Source organism: Hylobates moloch, unplaced genomic scaffold, assembly GCF_009828535.3.
Source record: "Hylobates moloch isolate HMO894 unplaced genomic scaffold, HMol_V3 SCAFFOLD_15, whole genome shotgun sequence".
Lineage (NCBI taxonomy): Eukaryota > Metazoa > Chordata > Mammalia > Primates > Hylobatidae > Hylobates > Hylobates moloch.
In genome coordinates, this window is record NW_026652290.1 from 27,381,019 (window position 1) to 27,404,042 (window position 23,024).

General features: G+C 46.3%; 1 protein-coding gene across 2 annotated transcripts in view; it reads right to left on the bottom strand.

Moving 5' to 3' along the window:
* TRABD2A (TraB domain containing 2A) overlaps positions 1 to 23,024 on the bottom strand; it is a 60,135-nt gene that overhangs the window by 29,705 nt on the left and 7,406 nt on the right. For both annotated transcript variants that reach the window (XM_032177307.2, XM_032177306.2), the window contains exon 2: positions 19,656 to 20,216. In XM_032177307.2, coding sequence (XP_032033198.1) covers positions 19,656 to 20,216 — 561 coding nt within the window. The remainder of the gene's footprint in view (positions 1 to 19,655; positions 20,217 to 23,024) is intronic.

Consider the following 23,024-nt stretch of genomic DNA (forward strand, 5'->3'; position numbering starts at 1 on the left):
GAAAAGCATGATCCCCTGGGAAAAAAAGGACAAAGGGCAGTGTGGTGGAATATTCGAACTCTGAGCATCCAGGAGAGGGACAGCAAAGTACTCAAAGCTGTTAGCAAGAGGGGTTTACAATTATAATAATCACCACAATAATAATAATGGTATTCCTCACCCTTCCTCCACCCCCACAGAGTCCGCCTGTCCTCTCGGAGGTTGGACTGCATTTGGGGAAGAAGAGGGTGGTGGCCCTACCCTGACAGAGTAGCTCGTGGGTTGGAGAGGGGGCAAGAACCAATGGGCGTGTGACAGCAACCGGTCACAGAGGGCAGTAGAGGATAAACGCAAACACTCAATAGGAGTTTGGGGTCAAGGTGGAGGCCCCAGAGAGAGATGAGCTGTCTGAGTCACTCCCTTGCCCTAGAACTATAGTTTGTCCCTCCCTTCATCAAAAAACAGGTGGCGCCATGAGCGGTGAATCTATGTTACTGTATTACCGGCTCCCAATGGCCAAGCAGTAGGCATTCTCAACCCCTCCATGGGGGGACTTCAGCAACAATGATCCAAGGGAGGAGAGTGTTTGAGAGCAACATTATCCTGATTAGCAAAAGAGAAGTGATTGATGTGCAGAACTGCATCCAAATGGTAACAGTGGCCATGGCTTCCACCAGCCCCTTCCTCCACCACCTAACATCATGCTGCTGGCCTGACCAGCCACAGGCTGTGAATAGCCTGCTGGATGTGGCCAGGCCATTAGGGGAAGAAGCCAGAGACCTCCAAGACCTTAGCACTAACCAGGCTACTTCCCTAGAAGTCTATAAAGATTTCTGTCCTGGGCTATAAGAAACAGTAGCTATGCTTAAAGCTTGCTACTTGCCATTCTTGCTACCTGCAAAGGTGTCTGCTTCAGATACACAGAAAGGCCTTATTTACTGAGAAAAACTCTTTATCATTGGAGGCCACCAGTGGAGGGTCCCAGCAGGCCATCCCAACTAGGGATACAATGGACGTCTGTATCTATGGCAGAGGACAAGCACAGCCCAGTCTAAGTCTCTGCAAACACTCGAGGAGATGGGCTCAGGGTCATACACAGCTGTTGTTCTCTGAGGCTCACCTGAAAGAGGCATTGCATTTGGAAGGACCCAGAAAAAAATGAGCCACCAGTGGGTGACGTTACCTTGGTGAGAGTCTCAGTGCTTTTTTAGAGTGTACCAGAAGGCTGAATTTAAGACCTTAGATGTCAGCTGTTCTAATCTCTTACCCAATGCTTAATCCCCTCTATGGCATCCCAACCATCCAAGCTCTTCTTTTTGAACACTTACCATCTCAAGTCACTCACTTGTAAAATGTCTTGTAAGACATTTTTAATTATTAGAAAGTCTTTTCTTTTTGAGTTCCCTGTCCATGACTGCCATGTACTCATTTATATATATCAGTACATTGTGTGTTTGCACACATGCATAATTTGTTAGTAGTAGCTGTCAAAATGGAAAATGTACATGTCCTACTTCTAGGAATCTCTCCCCCATAGAAATGCCAGCACAAGTATGTAATATACACATGTACAACGAGGTTCCCTGGGGAACTGTAATGGTGCTCCGCTGGCACTGGGGCTGTTCAGTCAAAATTGAAATGACCATAAATGGGATTCCTACATCGAATGGAAGATTGGATTTGATGACCTCAAATGTAATTACACTTATAAGCCCTTAATTTGCTCCATCTCAAGAAGCAATGGGAGCAGAGCTCTCTGGTCTCTATCCTGACCTCTCTGCCTTGCTTGATTCTCCTCCCCTTGGCATAGTCTGTGGAGCTCCATAGAGAAGAGGGTCAGGATCAGGTTGGCATCAGGAGGCTCCACGTGGTCCCTGAGATGTCTGAGTCATCTCCTCTGGTTATGTTGTGGGGAGGGACACCAATGTAACCTCCACACACAAACTCTATTCATGGAACGGCCAGTATAGCTACCCCAGCACATACTCTTCTACAGTCATAAACCTGTGAAGCCTGGCAAAGTGTCCTTAGTGTAGCAGCAACCACGTCTGCAGACCCAGGACAGACCAATGCAGCAAGGACAGGAGTAGCCACCAAGGGTCCAGGAAGAAGCACAACCAGCATGACCATGCAGTGGGGGATGGTTGCCAGAATGACCATGGGGTAGGGGAGGAATGCCAGCATGACCATGGGGTTGAGGAAGGGGTTGCCAGAATGACCACAGAGTTGAGGGAGGATGGCCAAAATGACCATGGGCTGGGGGGAGGGGTGGCCAGAATGACCATGAGGTGGCAGGAGTTGCTAGCTTGGCTATCAGAAGCAGGGCCAATATGTCCTCAGGGGCTTTTGGCAGGGTGGAAGAGGGTGTTGCAGCTTGTACTTGGAGGTGGTTCCAGCACCTCAGCAGGAGCCACCAGGCTTTCCCCAGAGGGCAGCAGGAATGTGACAACTGCAAAGATGACCCATATGCCCAATGTAGGAGCAGCCAAAGGCCCAGTGATGAGACCTTCATCTCCATTGTGCAGAGTGAAAGCTCCCTGAGTGAATTAGATGGAAGCCAGAGCCTCCTGGGCCAATGGCAAGCCCAGAAGGAAATAAGGAAAAAGAAGAATAGATCCCCAATAGGAGAAGTTTCCATTAGCCCAGGAGGGTAAAGGTCACTGCAGGACACAGAAGACAGGTCAATCCGAAAATCATCTCCTTAACCAGCTGTGGAACCACTAGAGAGGGCAAAAGAGGGTGTTATGGGTTAAATTTTTCCCCCCATCCAAAAGATATGTTCATCCTAACCCCCAGGACCTATGAATGTGAACTTATTTGGAAACAAGCTCTTGCAGATATATTTAAGTTAAGATCATTACGGTGGGTTCTAATCCAATATGACTGTGTCCTTATAAAAAAGGGAAATTTAGATACAGAAAGACAGGCACCCACAGGGGGAAGACCATGCAGAAACACCCACCGAGAACACCATGTGATGCCAGAGGCAGTGTGTTAGTCCATTCTCAGGCTGCTAATAAAGACATACCCGAGACTGGGTAATTTATAAAGGAGGAAGGTTTAATTGACTCACGGTTTTGAAGGGCTGGGGAGGCCTCAGGAAACTTACAACCATGGCAGAAAAGGAAGCAAACATGTCCTTCGTCACATAAAAGCAGGAAGGAGAAGTGCCGAGCAAAAGGGGGAAAAGCCCCTTATAAGACTATCTCAGATCTCCTGAGAACTCACTATCAGGAGAAAAGCATGGAGGTAACCACCCCCATGATTCAATTACCTCCCACCTTGTCCCTCCCATGACACATGGGGATTATGGAAACTACAGCTCAGTATAAGATTTGGGTGGGGACACAGCCAAACCATATCAGGCAGAGACTGGAGTGAGGCTCCTACAAGACAAGAAACACCAAGGATAGGTGTCAACCACCGGAAGCTGGAAGGGGGGATTCTCCTCTAGGTCCTTCAGGAGAACACTGACTGGCCAATACCTCAATTTAAGATTTCCAGCCTTGATGGGTGCAGTGGCTCACACCTGTAATCCCAGCACTTTGGGAGGCCAAGGCACACAAGGTCAGGAGTTCGAGACCAGCCTGGCCAATATGGTGAAACCCCATCTCTACTAAAAATACAAAAATTAGCTAGGCATGGTGGCGCACACCTGTGGTCCCAGCTACTTGGGAGGCTGAGGCAGAAGAATCACTTGAACCCAGGAGGCAGAGGTTGTGGTGAGCAGAGATGGCCCCACTGCACTCCAGCCTGGGCACAGAACAAGACTCCATCTCAAAAAATATTTATTTATTTATATTTCATCTATGATATATAAATATATATTATTTATATTTCATCTATGATATATAAATATATATTATTTATATTTCATCTATGATATATATATTATTTATATTTCATCTATTATATATATTATTTATATTTCATCTATTATATATAAATATATATTATTTATATTTCATATATTATATATAAATATATATTATTTATATTTGAAAAAATAAAAATAATACTATTTTTAAAAACAAAAACACAGTATAACAACTATTTACATTGCATAAACATTGTATTATGTATTGTAAGTAACACAGAGATGACAAAGTATTTGGGAGGGTGTGCGTAGGTTACATCCAAATGCAACTTGCCATTTTATAGCAGGAACTTGAGCATCCTTGAATTTTGGTATCCAAGTGGGTCTTAGAACCAATCCCCCATGGATACTGAGGGACAACTGTACAGGCTAGATACAAGTAAGCCCAACCACTTACAGTGGTAGGAGCAAAAGCAACAGCAAACTTACCAAAACATTATGCACTGGGCACTTTACAAAGGTTCTCTGTTTATTCTTCACTACAAACTGACAATGTTTGTTTCATCATACCCCTTTTACAAATAAGAAAACAGACTCAGAAAGGTTCGATATCTCACCCACGGTCACAATACTAGGAAATGGGGGAGCCAGGATTCAAACCCAGATCCATGGTCCCCAAAGTTCATACTCTTTCCCCTGAGAGACTGCACAGAAGAACAGGGCAATAGGCAGCAAGACTGGCCTTGGTGCCTCCCGGGCCTCTAAAGCCAACCTCTCCTCAGGCAAGACCTGCCTGACTGCCCAGACCCATGCAACCCTAAGGCAAGGAGAGGCAATACACCTACTTCTCCTGAATGCCCTGGCCTGGTTATGACAGCACCACCAGGTAAGATGCACAGACAGCCTCAAATTCACCCTCCCTGTCCTGTTAACTAATGCCTCTTGCCCCCCCAGAGATCATGGTGTCAGGTCAATTTCCACCTCTGGGGAAAAGCTCCACAAAACCATCCTCTGATTACAGACCTTTCTCTCCTACTGGGTGTGCCAAAGGTGTCAAATCACTGTGCCCTTCCTCTATCAACCCCTACCCAAACCACAGCCTCTGAAGGGACAGCCCTATGTAGGACATGATTCCACGTGCCCCCTGCCTCCCCAAGCCATGCCAGCTACACCTGAGTGGACACCTGACTCGATGATATGGCACTGGCTGAATCATCAGCTTTACATTCAAAGAGTACATCTACCCCACAGAATGGACTTTAAAATTGTCCACAAGCAGAAAATACTCATCTTTATAGGCCAAATACCAATTGCCTCATTTCAAATCTCTTTTAATTTGCATTCGTTTAGATTTCAAGAAGGGCAAGAGACAAGAGACCACAAGAAAAGAACTACTGGAAATATTACAACTAAGATAAAACACCCCTGATATGGCATTTCCTATGGTGCAAAAACTAAAGGGACTTAATTTTCCCCTTGGAAAACACAGTAAGTAAGATACCCAGATTGCTACTTTCACATTAGTGCCTGCCGTACATTATACTCTCTTTAAAAAAAAAAAAAAATGATTATCAGTCTAACCATAGTCATGGCTTATCATCAGCTGAATCCCCTTCTCCCTCCCTCCAATGACACATATTCACCCCACCTGCACTGCCTTCTGAAAGTTGTGCTCACTGGAGAATACTTTACAGGCTTATCACCAGACAGTTTACTTCAGGGTTCAAATTCCACCCTTCCTTGCCCCCTAGCCCCCACGTCCCCCTTTCCACTCTCCCCTTGCCTCCCCACAGCCCTTCTTCTCTCTCCCTTTCTTTCTGAGCTGTGGAAAGAATTGATTAAGCTCCTGTCCACATTTGCAGCAGGGCTTTTTCTCTTTCCTGAGACTTCTTCAGCTGTGGGGAGACCCAGGTCCCAGTTGGGGCATTGTTGCGTTAGCCCAGGGGTTGAGGGGGTGGGTGAGGGGGTTCGAGTCCGGCAGATGTCTTTTTTGTCAAAAACAAAGGCCCCCCAGCGAGCCTCTCCTCTTTCCAGCACTTTCAACCCCCTCAGATCAAAGGCCTGCTCTGCATATGAAAGGCACCGCCCATTACGCGGCTCACAGTGGCCCGCACCACCCCACTAGCCTCCCCGCACTCAAACAAAAGGCCTCGCATCTGTTCAAGCGCAGGCCTCACCTTCTGGAGCATGGGGTTGTTGTGTCTTCTTTTTATCTTAGTTCACTTTTGAGAGCCATTCAGTCCCTTGAAGTATAGTTTGGAAGAGTAGGGGAAGGGTCTCCCTTGCCCTCAGACCATTCACCCAGATAATTTTTTAAAGACACCTTGAGGGTGTCTGGTCCTTGCCTCCCCACCTCACCTAGGTCTCCAGGCAGTGGGGAGGTCCTTCTCAGGCTCATTATCTACCTTCGCAGCCACTCTTCCAAATACCTCCTCCCTTACCTGAAAAGGGACTATTCCCTTGGAAGAGTCTAGACTGGCCCCTCAAACCAAGACGGTGATGAAAGTCCTGCTTCTTTTTGTCATGTGAATGGATGTGCCAGACTCGGGAGCTAAAGCTTCCACACACTCCTTTGGATGCCTAGGTCTGTTTTTTGGCAGAGGCAGTGGGGAAGCGCTTCTCAAAACTTGAACCTGAGTTCTCAACAAAAGGACTCAAGCATAAGGATGAGACAAACTGATCTTCAGTGACATTTTAATCTGAAGAAGTGCCATGTTGTCAATGATGATGGTTCCTGAACACCAGGAGGGCACACAGCCTGAAAGAATGCACACGGCCAGCTGGACCTTCCCTCTCTTTTCTTCCTGCTGCCTCCTGGACACCCCCCAAGCCTCCTGCTCACTTTGGTCACATCTCCTGACCATTTTTTCTCCTTTTCAATCAGTTCAGCTCCCGCCCTGACTTCCAAGGGCTAAATGAGCACATCCATCTTCTCCTGTTATGCACTAAATTGTGTCCCCGCCAAAGCTCATGTCGAAGTTCTAACCCCCCATGTCACCATATTTGGAGAAAGGGCCTTTAAGAGGGTAATTAAAGTTGAATGAGGTCATAAGGGTGGGGCCCTGACCCAACAGGACTGTGACCTTGTAAAAATAGGAAGAGTCGCCTGAGCTGTCTCTCCTGACGCTCACACAGAGAAAAGGCCGTGTGAGGTCACAGCAAGAAGACACCATCTGCAAGCCAAGGAGAGAGGATTCGCCCTGATCTTGAACTTGGAGCCTCCAGAACTGTGACACATAAGTTTCTGTTGTCGAAGCCACCCAGGCTGTGGTATTCTGTTACAGCAGCCCAAGCAGGCTAATACACTTCCTTCCCCCAAATCCCACGCAATGCTGGGGCAACAATAGGAATAAATACTAATTTCTCCATCTCCAAGGCCTAGTAAATGTCCAGCCTCTACCAAGCACTTCCTGACTGTCTCAGAAGATCTCCATTCTTGTAACTTTTACTGCTTGGTAGGTAAGTTTCCTTTACATTTTATAAAGTTGTGACAAGACAACCCAGCTTCAAGACTATGTCAACAAACTATGAAGAATCATATGAAGAACCAAATCAAAAGCACAATAAAGCTAATAACCCACCCTTAACCGCATATGAACTTGTGCCTGGGGCCAGTTAGGCATGAATGCTAAGCAGTTCATCTGAATGATTATCAACTATATCAGTTCCACAGAGTCCCTGGCATTTCTCTTAATTTTCTGCAATATCCGTGATCAGCATCCATGTCAGATTTTCCCTTGTACAACAAACTACATGACAATCACTATCAAGTCCACACAAAAAGCAACTCAATAAAAGTCAAATATCTCACTCCCCAGCTGTCTCGGTTCCCAGACTCCCGATGTCTTCCTTCTGACGGCCTGGGGTCCCAGCAAAGAGGCAACCTCCAACACCACTGCCGGGTAGATGGGTGTCTCCCCCTACCCAGCCACACTCAGCAGTCAAATGCCTTGTCCTGCAGCACTGCTGTGTGTTATCCCTCCCTCCACTTTATTTTCTATTTTGTTAGAGACAGAGTCTTGCTCTGTCACCCAGGCCAGAATGCAATGGCACAATCATAGCTCATTGTAGCCTCAAACTTGTGGGCCCAAGTGATCTTCCTGCCTTAGCCTCCTGAGTAGCTAGGACTACAGGCGCTCACCACCATGCCCAGCTAATGTTTCACTTTTTGTAGAGACAGGGTCTTGTTATGTTACCCAGGCTGGTCTTGAACTGCCAGCCGGCCTCAAGCAATCCTCCTGCCTCAGCCTCCCAAAGTGCTAGGATTAAAGGCTTGAGTAACCATGTCCAGCCTCTCCCTCCCCACTAAAAACAGCTTCTGTATAGCCCTTCTGTGCATAGAACACACCTGGGTTTCCCAGCCCCACACTCTAGCTCCCTCCAACATCATCTCCCACCAGACCCCTACACAAATGCTCATATAGCCAACACAGCCTGCCACCCTGTGGCCAGCACAGCACAAATTTTCCCAGATTTGCCTGTGTTTTTGGCCCATTCAGAATAGCTGTCTGTTTTTCCTACCTGACTAAATGCTAGCCTTCCCTTGAAAATCCAGCTCAAATTCCAGTATGTTCATTAATCTGGATAACATTTAGAAAATAAAGTTTGTATACCTTTTCCTCATCAATCACATTCTTAGGCAGTTATTCTACCATGATGGCCCCAGGGAAGGAGGAAGGGAGAAAAACTGGGTTCATGAGGATAGGCTGTGCCCAAAATCCACCCCACCGCAGAGTTGTCTGTCACTTCTGCTCCCAGCAACCAAGGGCCAGCAGCCTTCATTTTCAGGCTCTTCAATCAATATGAGGCTCCCTGAAGTTCAGGACTGGTTTGGAGAGAATCTATAAAGCTGCACCACACATGGTTTCATAGTGTAACAGTTATTATGTCTGCTTTACACACTGAAGGTCCTGGGTTCAAACTCCAGTGGAACCATGGGGTGGTTGATTCCCATTTGTCCGTGCACGGTGGTCCACACCTGTAATCCCCATGCTTTGGGAGGCGGAGGTGGGAGGATCTTTAGAGGCCAGGAGTTTGAGGCCAGCCAAGCAACATAGCAAGACCCCATCTCTACAGAAATAAAAAAATTTTTAAAAACCTGCATCATAGATTCAAAAACTACCCCTCGCAAGGGAAGGAAGGTCTCTGCCCCCACAGCCCATGAGCCACACACCCACTACTGCCCTCGGGGTATGTTTAACTTTCACTTTTTTATTGTTTGGAAGTTACTCCCCAGGAAAATGGCACACTAACATTATTGTGTAAGCAGCATCTCTGCCCTGGTGGCAGGAAGGAAATAATTCTGGGAAGATCAACAGAAGAGAAAAAGTCAGGGTAAAGATGGAAACAGCCAGCAAAGAGTAAATGCTGTAGTTTGGTCGTTTAATACAGTATGGCCAGATTGAGCTATCAGAAAACTACCTCCCTCCACTTGCACCCAGCAATTAGTAAACACCCACATGTGCAAGGCCCGATGCTAGACCCATACCAAAAAAAGGGAGGGGTAAATCAAGATCCTTGCTCTCTAGAAGTTTCTGTGCCAGGCCAGGAGACAAAATAAACATCTGGAAAGTTATTCACCAACAAAAGAATTAAATAACCATAAGCCTGATAATTCAACAGCCACCGCATGGAAGTAAATGAGAAACTTCTCATTGGTGATATGGACAGCAGACACTATGAGTTCAGGAGAAAAGAGGGTCTTCTGAGTCCTGCAACTTGAGGTAACGCACTGTGGCAATACAAGAACAGGACTGGAGCAGGGACCAAGAATAGGACCCAGCAGTTCTCCAACTTCCATGTGCATCAGAAACACCCAGAGGGCTGGTTAGAGCAAAGATGGCTGGCCCCACCCCCAGAGTTTCCAGTTCAGGAGGTCTGGGATGGGGGTCCCAAATTTTGCACTACTAATAAGTTCCAGGTGATGCTGATGCTGCCAGTCCAGGGACACACTTTGAGAACCACTGGTTTAGCCTGAACATTCTACATCACAGGTAGGAAACTGGCAGTCCAAATGGCCTATCTGGCTCATGGCTCGGTCTCATTTATTTTTTGGAGAGATGGGGGGGTCTCACTATGTTGTCCAGGCTGGTCTCGAACTCCTGTGCTTAAGTGACCTTTGCTATAAGAGAATTAGCCACAATGCAAGCACCTGCCATGAACTTTACCCTGGGTCTGTGTTATGGGCTGAACTGTGTACCCCTTAAATTCATATGTCAAAGTGCTAACCACCTATCCCCCCCATACCTCTGAAAATGACTATTTGGAGATAGAGCCTTTAAGTTAAAAGGGTCGGCCATAATCCAGTATGACCAGTGTCCATATAAGAAGAGGAGACTAGGTCACAGACAGACAGATGGACGAAGACGTGAAGACACAAGGAGAAGACAGCCATGTGCAAGTCAAGGAGAGAGGCCTTGGAAGAAACCAGCCTTGCCGACACTAAAATTCTCAGACTTCTAGCCTCTAGAATCGTGAGGCAGACATTTTCTGTTGTTTAAGCCACCCAGTTGGTGGTACTTGGTTTACGGCAGCCCTAGCAAACTAATACAAACCCTCATGTCCACTGCAGTTATTTAACAGTGATTTCTACATCATCTCCTAGGGAGAGGACCAGAAAAGCAAGAAGAAAGCTCCAGTCTTGTGCTGTTAGAATCCATTTCCTAAGCCTCCTTTTCTCTGCTTATTTCCTTCTCTCTTTCATCCACAGTTTCTTCTCTCTGCCTTGTAAGCAATGGCGCCTGCTTTCTGAACTGTCACAGCAACAGCAGAGTCAGGGTTGGGAGCTGTTGGAGAGGTGGAGAAGGTGTGTGGGGTCATCTCCAGATCACCCACTGGCAGAAGCCAGATGTAGGCCACATTCGAGAAGCAGAGCCAGGGCTGGGTGGGAATGTGAGGAGTTGACAGGATCTTGAAAGTCCTGGATCCAGAAAAGGAGGTGGGAGCAGTGGGGAGGTGCTCAGGCAGGTATCAAGCCCTTGAGCTTGGATTCAGTCACAAGATGCCTCAGACATCTGCAAACACTTTCCATCAGCCTGGCGATCGATTTACAGGGCCATCCAATAGGGCTTTACCCTGCAGCAGCAGTCCCCAGCCTTTTTGGCACCAGGTACAGTTTTGTGGAAGACAGTTTTTCCACAGACCAGGTGAGGGGTGCTGTTGGGGGAGGGTTTCGGGATGATTCAAGCACATGACATTTATTGTGCACTTTATTTCTATTATTATTACTTTGTAATATCTAATAAAATAATTCTACAACTCTCTGTAATGTAGAGTCCGTGGGAGCCGTGAGCTTGTTTTCCTGCAACTGGACAGTCCCATCTGGGAATGATGGGGCACGGTGACAGATCATCAGGCATCAGATTTTCATAAGGAGCACACAACCTAGATCTCACATGCACGGTTCACAATAGGCTTCACACTCCTATGAGAATCTAATGCTGCCACTGATCTGACAGGAGGAGGAGCTCAGGCAGTAATGCGAGCAATAGGGAATGGCTGGGGAGCAGCTGTAAATACCAATGAAGCTTCAATACCTGTCTGTGCCCTGGGGATAGGGGACCCCTGCTCTACAGCATTTCAAAATCATTTCTGGGCCTGGGTTGTGTCAACAACCATCAGCAGCCTCTTCAGACAGCACTGAAGCCCCAGAGAGCACAGAGCATCCCAGAGCTGTCCTTTCCCCGAAAGTCAGGCAGCAGCAACCCACCTGCCTGTATTCTGCTCGCGATAAACAACCTCACCTGCCCAAAGCACCCACAAGAGCAGAAGCCCATTGTGAGCTGCAGTTCTCACCTAAGCGTTGAGAGGCTAATGAGGTCACTCCTGTTAGGATTCCTCATTTTATGATTCTGCAGCTCTTGCTGAAGCTCCCGTTTAAGCTCCAAATGACTGTGAATGCAAAGGGAAGAGCCTCATGGAAGAGTTCAGGGAGGTAGGACAGCACAAAAAGTGTCAGGAGGGACAGAGAAGAAGCGCCCTAATGCCCGTGGTATGACGTGATGCTACACCACCAGTAACCACCTCAGGGTCCAGGGCAGCCCCCACTTCCTCTGTCCCTGGGCCATGGAGCACCTTGACCCCAACACCTTACCCAGCTCCTTGGAGGATCCCATATAACAACTTGGCCCCAGTCCCACCTGTCTCCTTGCCCTTCTTCCTCTCCCGCAAGTGGGGTAGACTCTGCCTCAACTACCCCTACCTGGCAGGTGGACTCTTTGGAGGAGGGATGGAGAATTCATGTTCTCACTTCTTCTCGCATGGAGACATGCTGGGAGTTATTCCTAAAGTCTAGACGTGTCCTTGGGCTGATCCACCAAGCAGGTGTCAAGGAAGAGCTGGCTGCTAGGGTTTCAAAGGAGCTCTCTACTGCCAGCCTAGTTCACCAGGGCAGGAGGCAGGGATATGAGGCAGAAACTAGGCTGCACTTCCCTTAAAGTGCCTCTCTTAGGACCCCAAAAGCAGCTGGGCAGGGTCAGACACAGCCACAGCATGGTCAGAACCCCAGCAGCATGTGTGGCATCCAGGTACCTGCATAAAAATAGGTACAAAAAAACCTATTCTTGTTTTTTCTTTAAGTTCGCTTTGGACTTCAGAGGGGCAGCCCAGAGACAAGAGAAGGCAGAATCAACACTTGCTTTGTCTTTGAATCCCCAAAATTAGAAACAGAGTGCCTCACCTATGCTGAGTGCTTAAGAAATGTGTCCCAAATAAAAAGTGGCCATAAAAGGAAAGACAGCTCAAGTCCTGAACAGGCCTGTGCCCAGTGGGAAGCAGAGCTGAAGTCTGCACCTGTGAGCCCAGGAGCTTCACAGCCAGCCATTCAGGTACAACGTTGGTTTGATTTTCTACTCTGGTCAAAAAAATCAGAAACTAAAGGGATGTCCAACATGAAAAAAATACTGCAGAAGACACTCCCGAGAGAGCTAAGAACCCACCCAGCCTTCTAATTTATGAAGACACTGTCCACGTACAACATCTGTATTGACACCTATGTGAAAGCTGGGACATGGTTTATCCAAGAAATAGATGTGTCAGGCTCCCGGGGTACCGACAGTAACTGCAGCAGCACTCCAGCCCAACCATGCCTAAGAACAGGAAGTAATACATAGCAGTGTTGGGAAATAATGTAAAAAAGCAAAAGACTGGGATAAAAGCAAATTGCTCCCAAAAGGTTAGACTTCATGTGAATCTTAAGATGCCAGTCTATATCTACATAGCTCTTAGAAAGGCTTTATTCATTTTTTTTTTTTTTTTGTCTTTTTGAGACGGAGTCTCGCTCTGGTGCCCAGGCTGGAGTGCAGTGGCGCAATCTCGGCTCACTGCAACCTCTGCCCTCTGAGTTCAAGTGATTCTCCTGCCTCAACCTACCGAGTAGGTGGGACTACAGGCGCCCCCCACCACACCTGGCTAATTTTTTGTATTTTTAGTAGAGACGGGGTTTCACTGTGTTAGCCAGGATGGTCTCGATCTCCTGATGAGAAAGGGAAGAGTTCTCTTTCAGAGAGTTCACGTATTTTTCCTAGGCCTTTATTTTAAACCAAAACTATCAAGGAAAAACAGAATGTCAGGATCTCCATCTTCAAGCAACTTCCAAATCGATCATGGAAAATGTGGAAAAGTCATCTATGAGCATCATAGTCAATTTTTTTTTTAAATGAGACCTCCTGCTTTTATTGGAATTTATGATGGGGAAGCCAGAATCCCTCAGCCAATTACTCCTTTAAGTCTGGCAGTTGGCAGCACTCAGTGTAGGTGCACCTGACAGCAATAACTTCAGAAGAAGAATGTGTGTTCAGAATTCCGAGCTAAGGAATCCAGGAGTGGCCAACCCAGAGATTCATTCCTTGTCTATAAGGAACGTGTGAACCCCTGGCCCATCCTGTGGAACATGGACCACACTGGGGATTGAGGCCCTTTGCTTTGAGTTAAACGAGGATTGCCATGTAGGAGCGGGTGCTAAGTGAAGGTGATTTATCAACTGCATGCTTTTCACAAGCGATTGGGATTCTCCTGTCCAGCCCACTGCCACTGGATCACCCTGTAAGTCAGTCCTCTCAATAAACCCTGTGTCTAATTTGCTGGCTCTTGGTCTCTTCTTCCACCTTTTGAACTTAGTGCCATCCCCACTGAAGTCAATAGGGGTCCCGCATGACACTCAGAGGCCGAGTTGGATTAGAAACAGGAGATCTGAGAGCCTAGGCCTGTCCTGCACTAACTCTTGCTGTGACCCCAGGCCAGCCCACCCTCTGCTTCCAGATGGGCCTCTCTCAGGTTATTCCAGCAGGAAACCATCCCCAGTGACCTCTGCTGGCTGACCCCCCACGATCTTGCCTTGGCCTCTAGGAACAGAGACCTCCTAGCCCCAGGGGTTGTTCTTAATACCCACAGCACTGATGTGAGAATATGCAGAAACCTGCAAAGTACAAAACAAGGCACCACATGGTATCCCCGGGATCCTCTCCTTTAGGCCTGGCAGGCCACCCCATCCTTAAAGAATCTGACCCCTTCCTCCATAGGAGTCTTCCTCAGGCCAGCTAGCACCTCCCCAGCTCCCACTCCTCCAGCATCCACCTAGCCCTTAATAACCACAGGCTGAGAGAGGTGGCATCCTTCTAGGAATTTGCCCTTCCTTCTCAGCCAGACCACAAGTCTCCTGGGGAGCGGGGCTGCCTCCACCACTCCACTCTGCCCTGGACCTTTCCAGAGAATCATCCTGGAGCCATCTGTTTCTTCTATTAGGTGACCAACCAAACTAAAGACAACTTGCTCCAAAGAACAAAGTCGCCATATTCTCCAACACCCCAAAACTATAGCTCAAGAATTGCAGTTTCATACAATCTGGAAGTATGTCCACTGAGCCCAAACCACTGCTGAATGTTGGACTGCAGGGGAAAAAAAAGAGGCTTTTCAGCAGAGAGAGTGAGTTGTTAGGGTCCTGAAGAACAAGAACTGGCAGTGACCGTCCTCCTGGAAAGTACAAAAGAATGACAGCCGAAAAGGCAAATATGAAATATGTTAGCGCCATCTATTGGCAAGAGTAAACAATAACAAAGAAGTGATGCTTTGCACAGTAGCAATTCAATAAGAGCACCTCAGCGTCAACTCTGGGGTTTGCAAAAGGACTTTTACATCCAACTAACTGCCTCTTAGGATGTTGAAAGCCCAAAGATGCAGGCTTTGCATGTGGAAAGCAGAGGGAAACTCCAGAACTGTTGTCTACATTCATGTTCACTTAGAGATATAACAAAAAAGAGCCCAAGCCAAGATGTGACTGGGTCCCAAAGGACAGATTCCATGCTGAGGAGACCGGAGCTTTCCCAGATTCCTGCCCCACCCCACCATGACATCCAATCATTTGGTGGGGAAGTGGACAGGAGAGTCCTATGCTTAGGTGGGCAGAGCAGGCATTGCAATTCCCCATGCCCAGAGCCTGTCCATAGACGCCTGGTGATGTGTGAACATGGAGATGGGATTTAGCAAGACCATTTCTCTAGGGGAACCTACCTGTGCAGACAGAGAAGAAGTGAGACACCACCCTGCTGAGCCCACTCCGCTGAGCCTCCAGGTCCAAGCTATGTGCTTCCTTCACATAGGGAACGCCAATGCAGCTGGCAGTACCAAGCAGGCATGAACTTTAGGTGAAGGAGAACAGGAGTCATAACTTGATTCGAAACCGAGGGGCAAGGATGATGTCTGCCCTGCGATGACAAGATCAAATCCAGGCATCCGTGTCAGGGTCCTAACCTGTTGCCAGGCTTCAGTGAGATTCAGGGACCTACACCCCACAAACCAAGAGCCACAAGGCCTACAGGGGCCAGGCAGATGAGTTAAAAGAAGTCAAGATGTCTAGGCGAAAGGCAACAGGGAGGAGTGGGGACTGCGGCCAAACTGGAAAGACAATATTGGCCACATCTAAAGGCGGTGGCCAGTGCTCAGTCCAGCCAACTGCTGCTATGTGGGAGCATGGCCCCAGTACTCCAGATCCTCTGATGGCCCAAGAGAATCCAGGCTGTTCTTCGTACGGTGTTTCTCAATTTTTAAATATTGTCAACTTAGTCATTAAAAAAGAAAAAAAAAATCATGCTAACCACATAAAACAGAACTGCAAGCCGGATTCAGCCCATATGCCTCTTATTTGCAACCTCTGCTAGCCCTTCTGTTTTACTTCTGTCCTCTTTTCCTTTAACTTCTTTGAAAAAAAATCTTTGTCTATAGGAAACCAAGAAGAAAAACAATTTCCCTTTGCAAAATCAATGATACCATTCATCTTGAGAAGTTTGACAGTTAAATATAAAATTATCAGTGAAGACTGTCTCATAGTAAGCACTGTATGTTCACTCCCTTCTGCTTATATCTTATAATATTTATGAAGTGCTTTCCAATTTCCTGCTTTTATTTGCTTCTGATAACAGGATGGTAGGGCAAGTATTATTACCCCCATTGGAAAGATGAGAAAACTAAAGTTTAGAGAAGCTAAGTGATGGTTGAAAGTCATACACTGAGGCCAGGTGTGGTGGCTCACGCCTGTCATCACAGCACTTTGGGAGACTGAGGCAGGAAGATCGCTTGAGGTCGGAAGTTCAAGACTAGCCTGGCCAATGTGGTGAAACTCCATCTCTACTAAAAATACAAAAATTAGCCAGGCGTGGTGGCGGGTGCCTGTAATCCCAGACAGGAGGATCACTTGAACCTGGGAGGCAGAGGCTGCAGTGAGCTGAGATCATGCCATTACACTCCAGCCTGGGCAAAAGAGTGAGACTCTGTCTCAAAAAAAAAAAAAAGTCATTGAGCTGTATACTCAGGTTGTGAGTATTTTACTGTTTATCTCTAGAAATGAAACATGGGGAAGTTACATGAAAAAAAGACTCTTAAGAACAAGTCATGTTTTCCTCCTAAATTTAAACAACTCTACCTTGCTAGCTTAACCTCAAGGTCTTATAAGAAATTTAGTTTATACATCTTAAACACCTACATAAACCCTAAAAATGTGTTATAAAATCAACATGACACTGTAGTCTATAATTATAGTGCTCTAAAATATCTCTGAAATACGTTATCTTAAGAGACAGTGTTGCTGGCTAGCCATATGTAGAAAGCTGAAACTGGATTCCTTCCTTACACCTTATACAAAAATTAATTCAAGATGGATTAAAGACTTACATGTTAGACCTAAAACCATAAAAACTCTAGAAGAAAACCTAGGCAATACCATTCAGGACATAGGCATGGGCAAGGACTTCATGTCTAAACACCAAAAGCAATGGTAACAAAAGCCAAAATTGACAAATGGGATCTAATTAAACTAAAGAGCTTCTGCACAGCAAAAGAAACTACCATCAGAGTGAACAGGCAACCTACAGAATGGGAGAAAATTTTTGCAACCTACTCATCTGACAAAGGGCTAATATCCAGAATCTACAAAGAACTCAAACAAATTTACAACAAAAAAAAAACAACCCCATCCCAAAGTGGGCAAAGGATATGAACAGACACTTCTCAAAAGAAGACATTTTTGCAGCCAACAGACACATCAAAAAATGCTCATCATCACTGGCCATCAGAGAAATGCAAATCAAAACCACAATGAGATACCATCTCACACCAGTTAGAATGGCGATCATTAAAAAGTCAGGAAATAACAGGTGCTGGAGAGGATGTGGAGAAATAGGAATGCTTTTACACTGTTGGTGGGACTGTAAACTAGTTCAACCATTGTGGAAGACAGTGTGGCAAGTCCTCAAGGATCTAGAACTAGAAATACCATTTGACCCAGCAATCCCATTACTGGGTATATACCCAAAGAATTATAAATCATGCTGCTATAAAGACACATGCACACATATGTTTATTGTGGTACTATTCACAATAGCAAAGACTTGGAACCAACCCAAATTGTCCATCAATGATGGACTGGATTAAGAAAATGTGGCACATATACACCTTGGAATACTATGCAGCCATAAAAAAGGATGAGTTCATGTCCTTTGCAGGGACATGGATGAAGCTGGAAACCATCATTCTCAGCAAACTATTGCAAGGACAAAAAACCAAACACCGCATGTTCTCACTCACAGGTGGGAATTGAACAATGAGAACACTTGGACACAGGAAGGGGAACATCACACACCAGGGCCTGTCGTGGGGTAGGGGGAGGGGGGAGGGATAGCATTAGGAGATATACCTAATGCTAAATGATGAATTAGGGGGTGCAGCACACCAACATGGCACATGTATATATATGTAACAAACCTGCACGTTGTGCACATGTACCTTAGAACTTAAAGTATAATAAAAAAAAGAAAGAAAGAAAGAAAGAGACAATGTTGTGCACCCACCTTCCTTCAAAGATACCTTGCTTGAGCTAATAGTTTGCTTCCAAGCCTTTTTTTCCCCAATTGGGAGTATGAAAGAAGGCTTTGGCTCAGGTTAAAATGCTCACCAATTTCAAACTCATTCGGTCAAAATCAATAAGCCTTCAAATCAAAGCACCTTTCTTTTCCAAAATATTATATTAAATGCAGACATTGAAAAGGTTATAACATTGGCTGTTTGGGTTTCCATAATAATGCAAGAAAATCTTTCCCAGGAGATCAGTGCAGACAATTAATGATCCCTTATCTTATCTATAAATCTTAGTGTGTCAAACAAATACTATAGCATATAGAATAGCATCTGAGTACTTATTAATATTATAGAATTTTAGCAAGATAAATTCCCTAAAGATATCATTATCAACTCAGGAACATTATTTTTAGGCTATTACATGTCCTTACACCTTTTAAATAACAACCTTAGTTCAGTATGTCAAGATCTGCTAAGGCTGAGCTACTTGGATTAACAGTAATCTCAAATTCTGAGGAATAAAACCTCAAGGTGACCCAATGAGAACATTTACAAAACAAGAACACTTTATTTCATATTGCAAAACTCCCATTGGTCTCCAGAAGTCTCTAATGCACTTTAAACAACTTTCATGGAAACAGCTAAACCATGGCACTTTAATAAAGTATTACTTCTGAGAATTGAAGAACCAACTTCTTGAATATCGACCTAAATTCCAATGCCCTGGGGTTGGATCCTTAAACCAGGGGTAAGAGGAGCATAACTCTGCCTAGGAAAGGAACTGTCCTGGGGCAGTGACCTGAAGAGGGACAGTAGTGACCTCAAAGAGACTGCTGTCTCCTAAAACAGCAATGTCCAGTATCATTTTCAAACCAGGCCATGCCCTGTGACAACCAGTGTGGCATCCGCATGTCCACAACGTCTCAAAGCAGCTTTTTAATGAAGGATCTGAACTAAAATGCATTTTAAAAGCACACAGTATGGGCCAGGCGCAGTGGCTCACGCCTGTAATCCCACCACTTTGGGAGGCCGAGGCAGGTGGATCACTTGAGGTCAGGAGTTCGAGACCAGCCTGGCCAACAGGGCAAAACCCCGTCTCTATTAAAAATACAAAAAGCAGTCGGGCGTGGTAGCACATACCTGGAATCCCAGCTACTAGCGAGGCTGAGACAGGAGAATTGCTTGAACCCAGAAGGCAGAGATTGCAGTGAGCTGAGATCGCACCACCGCACTCCAGCATGGGTGACAGAGTGAGACTCTGTCTCAAAAAAAAAAAAAAAAAAGCACACAGTATTTGTTGGAATGATAAGAAAAAAACAAGTTTTTTTTCTTGGCAATACTCAAATAAGTGATATAACTGACCACTTGGCTTTTTTTTTAACCCCCGGAAAAGCGTTTTTAAGCAAAGACAATTTCTAGACAAGCTGTGCCCGTGGTCCATCACCTGCCCTGAAACTCAACAGATTCACCCATACAACCAAATGCCACCAAGTCTTTTATGCAAAGAGAGTCTTACCTGTGAAAAGTTCAACCCATTCAATGGATGGCACTGCTCTTCCACCCTTTCTACTGCCCCAGTCTGTTTCCTCAGCCGCTCAGCCTCCTGGGCAAGGAATAGGTCTAAGACAGGCACCCCACGGGACTTAATGGCCACTTCAGTCAGGGAGTTGACCATGAGCATCACCCAGACAGGCCTCTTGCGCTCCCAGTTTCCGGCAATGGCATTGAAGAGGTGGTCTGCGTAGATCCCCTTGCCACGCTGGTCTGGGGTCATCCACAAGGGCATCATGAGCTTGACATACTCCATGTGGCGCTTGAGGCGGTAGTAGATGTCCCTGGGGAGCACATCTTGGAGGTTCTTGCCCTGCGGCAGCATCTGACAGCTGATGAGAGCCGAGAAGGTATAGGGGTCTGTGAGATCCAACTCAAAGTACACAACGCTGCTCTGCCGGAAAGCCTCCTTAGAGTTGTCGGGGATGAAGTCCCAAACTCGGGTGTACGGGACATGGATTGTGCCAAAGAAGTAAGATGGTGGGTCTCGCTTAATGGTCCACAGGAAGGAATTCAACTCACTTTGCTGAAAAGAAAAGAGGTAACATCAAGGTATAATATGGGGGAGAGGGGTGGTCAGGAACCTGTGAGAGGAAATGAATTAGTCACATTTCAAGAGAAAAGATATCAAAGTAGAATTTAGACTTTTGAGTCCATGTAGGTTCACCTGCCAGGACAATCCATGTCCTAAATAGATAGGAGCAAATTATGAAATCAGGGGCTCATTAGGACTCTAGTTTCAACCTTGGCTGTATGTTGGGATCGCCAGGGGAGCTTTAAAAGAAGCATCTCTGAGTCCTACCTCCAGAGATTCTGATCTGATTGGTCTGGGATGAGACTCACCTTTTCAGTCAAAAGGGGATGGGACCCCTTTTCAATCAAAATGTTGATTCCAAGATGAGAAAGCAATAGCAGTCACCAGTTTTGAGATTGTGCCATGCCTGCCCTAGCAATGAACTGGGCAAGAGTTAAAGAAGTGAGTCTCAGGGGCCTCCAAGGATATACCTGATACCATCTAAGAGACACCTGAGAAGCCCACTGTCTCCCAAGCAGACCTGATGATCCCTGCTCTTTCGGATCTCAAAACCAACATCCCCAAAGGCAGAGGCTTCAACTCTGGATATGCACTGGAATCACCCACAAAGCTTTTGAAAGTCCAATGCCTGGGTCCCACCCCAGACCAATCACATCAGAATCTCTGGAGGTGGAACTCAGAAATGCTACTTTTTTTTTTTTTTTTTGAGACGGAGTCTCACTCTGTTGCCCAGGCTGGAGTGCAGTGGCACAATCCTGGCTCACTTCACTGCAACCTCAGCCTCCCGGATTTAAGCAATTCTCCTGCCTCAGCCTTCTGAGTAGCTGGGACTACAGGCACTCGCCACCACGCCCAGCTAATTTTTGTATTTTTAGTAGAGACGGGGTTTCACCATATTGGCCAGGCTGGTCTCAAACTCCTGACCTTGTGATCCGCCCACCTCAGCCTCCCAAAGTGCTGGAATTACAGGCGTGAGCCACTGCTCCTGGCCACAGAGATGCTACTTTTAAAGCTCCCCTGGTGACCCCAACGTACCGCCAAGGTTGAAACTAGGGTCCTAATGAGCCTATGATTTTACAGTTTGCTCTTGTCCCTTTAGGACGTGGATCACATTTATTTCTCTCACAAAGCCTTCAGTTTCAATCGCAGAGATCTGGATGATCTCTGCTGGATGGATTCTCTCCAAGCAGTTGCACATGCTGAGCAGCGGTGCATGTTCATCTGAAGCTAGACCATTTCACTCATGGCCCCTGAGTGTCTCTCATCCTCAACAACTGGCATTTATAACATATCTGCTTATTAAGAGGCACTGTACAAAGAAGTGCAGTGCTCAAGGAATTAGGTGTAAATGGCAGACATACTAGTGACAAGAACAATGTATTAAGAAAGCTGGAAATGTGAAAATCTAGGTTTATAGAAAAAATATATATATTTCGGCCAGGCATGGTGACTCACACCTGTAATCCCAGTACTTTAGAGGCTGAGGCAGGCAGATCACTTGAGCTCAGGAGTTTGAGACCAGCCTGGGCAACACAGCAAAGCCCCATCTCTACAAAAAATACCAAAATTAGTCGGGCATGGTGGTGCATGCCTGTAGTCCCAGCTACTCAAGAGGCTGAGGTGGGAGGATTGCTTGAGCCCATCAGGTTGAGTCTGCAGATCGCACCACTGTGCTTCAGCCTGGGCTACAGAATGAGACTTTGTCTCAGAAAAAGAAAGAGAGAGAGAAGGAAGGACTAGAGGGAGGGAGGGAAAGAGGGAGGGAGAAAGAAATATTTGGAACATATTCCCTTTACTAAAGGATTTGACTTCAGCCTTTTAAGTAACATGCTTCCCTTGGATTATGAAGTTTCTATCTACAAGCAATTCTTATTATTCATGGTAGTTATATTTTATAAAGTTGCCACAAACACAAAATTAGCAAATACTAAACTGTTGTTCCTAGGGGAAACATAGGGTTAAGTTCTTGTTAATAACATTTTCATCAACTGATCAATACATAGCCTTGTTTTATGTGTGCTTCTACTGAAAGGCACCTTATTGGCCAGGCATAGTAGCTCACGCCTGTAATTCCAGCACTTCAGGAGGCCGAGGCGGGTGGATTGTCTGAGCTCCGGAGTTCGCGATCAGCCTGGGCAACGTGGTGAAACCCCGTCTCTACTAAAACACAAAAAATTAGCCAGGCGTGGTGGCCTGTGCCTGTAGTCCCAGGTATTTGGAAGGCTGAGGCAGGAGAATTGCTTGAACCTAGGAGGTGGAGGTTGCAGTGAGCAGAGATAGCGCCACTGCACACCAGCCTAGGGGACAGAGTGAGACTCCATCTCAAAAAAAAAAAAAATTTAGGCCGAGCGCAGTGGCTGATGCCTATAATCCCAGCATTTTGGGAGGCCGAGGAGGGTGGATCACTTGAGGTCAGGAGTTCGAGCCTGTCCAACATGATGAAACTCCGCCTCTACTAAAAAGACAAAAATTAGCCGGACGTGGTGGCGAGCGCCTGTAGTCCCAGCTACTCTACTTAGGAGGCTGAGGCAGGAGAATCGCTTGAACCGGGAAGCAGAGGTTTCAGTGAGCCAGGATCCCGCCACTGCACTCCAGCCTGGGCAACAGCAAGACGCTGTCTCAAAAAAGAAAAAAAAAATTTAAAAACCATTGATTGTTGAAGTAATATTAACAGATGAATCACGTACAGGGTCCCCATCCCCTAGGCATCCTCTTATGCAGTAATAAGGGCCCCTGGGGTCATTTAAATACTTCAAAAACGAAATGGAAACTGTACATCTACCAAGAACGCCTGCTAAG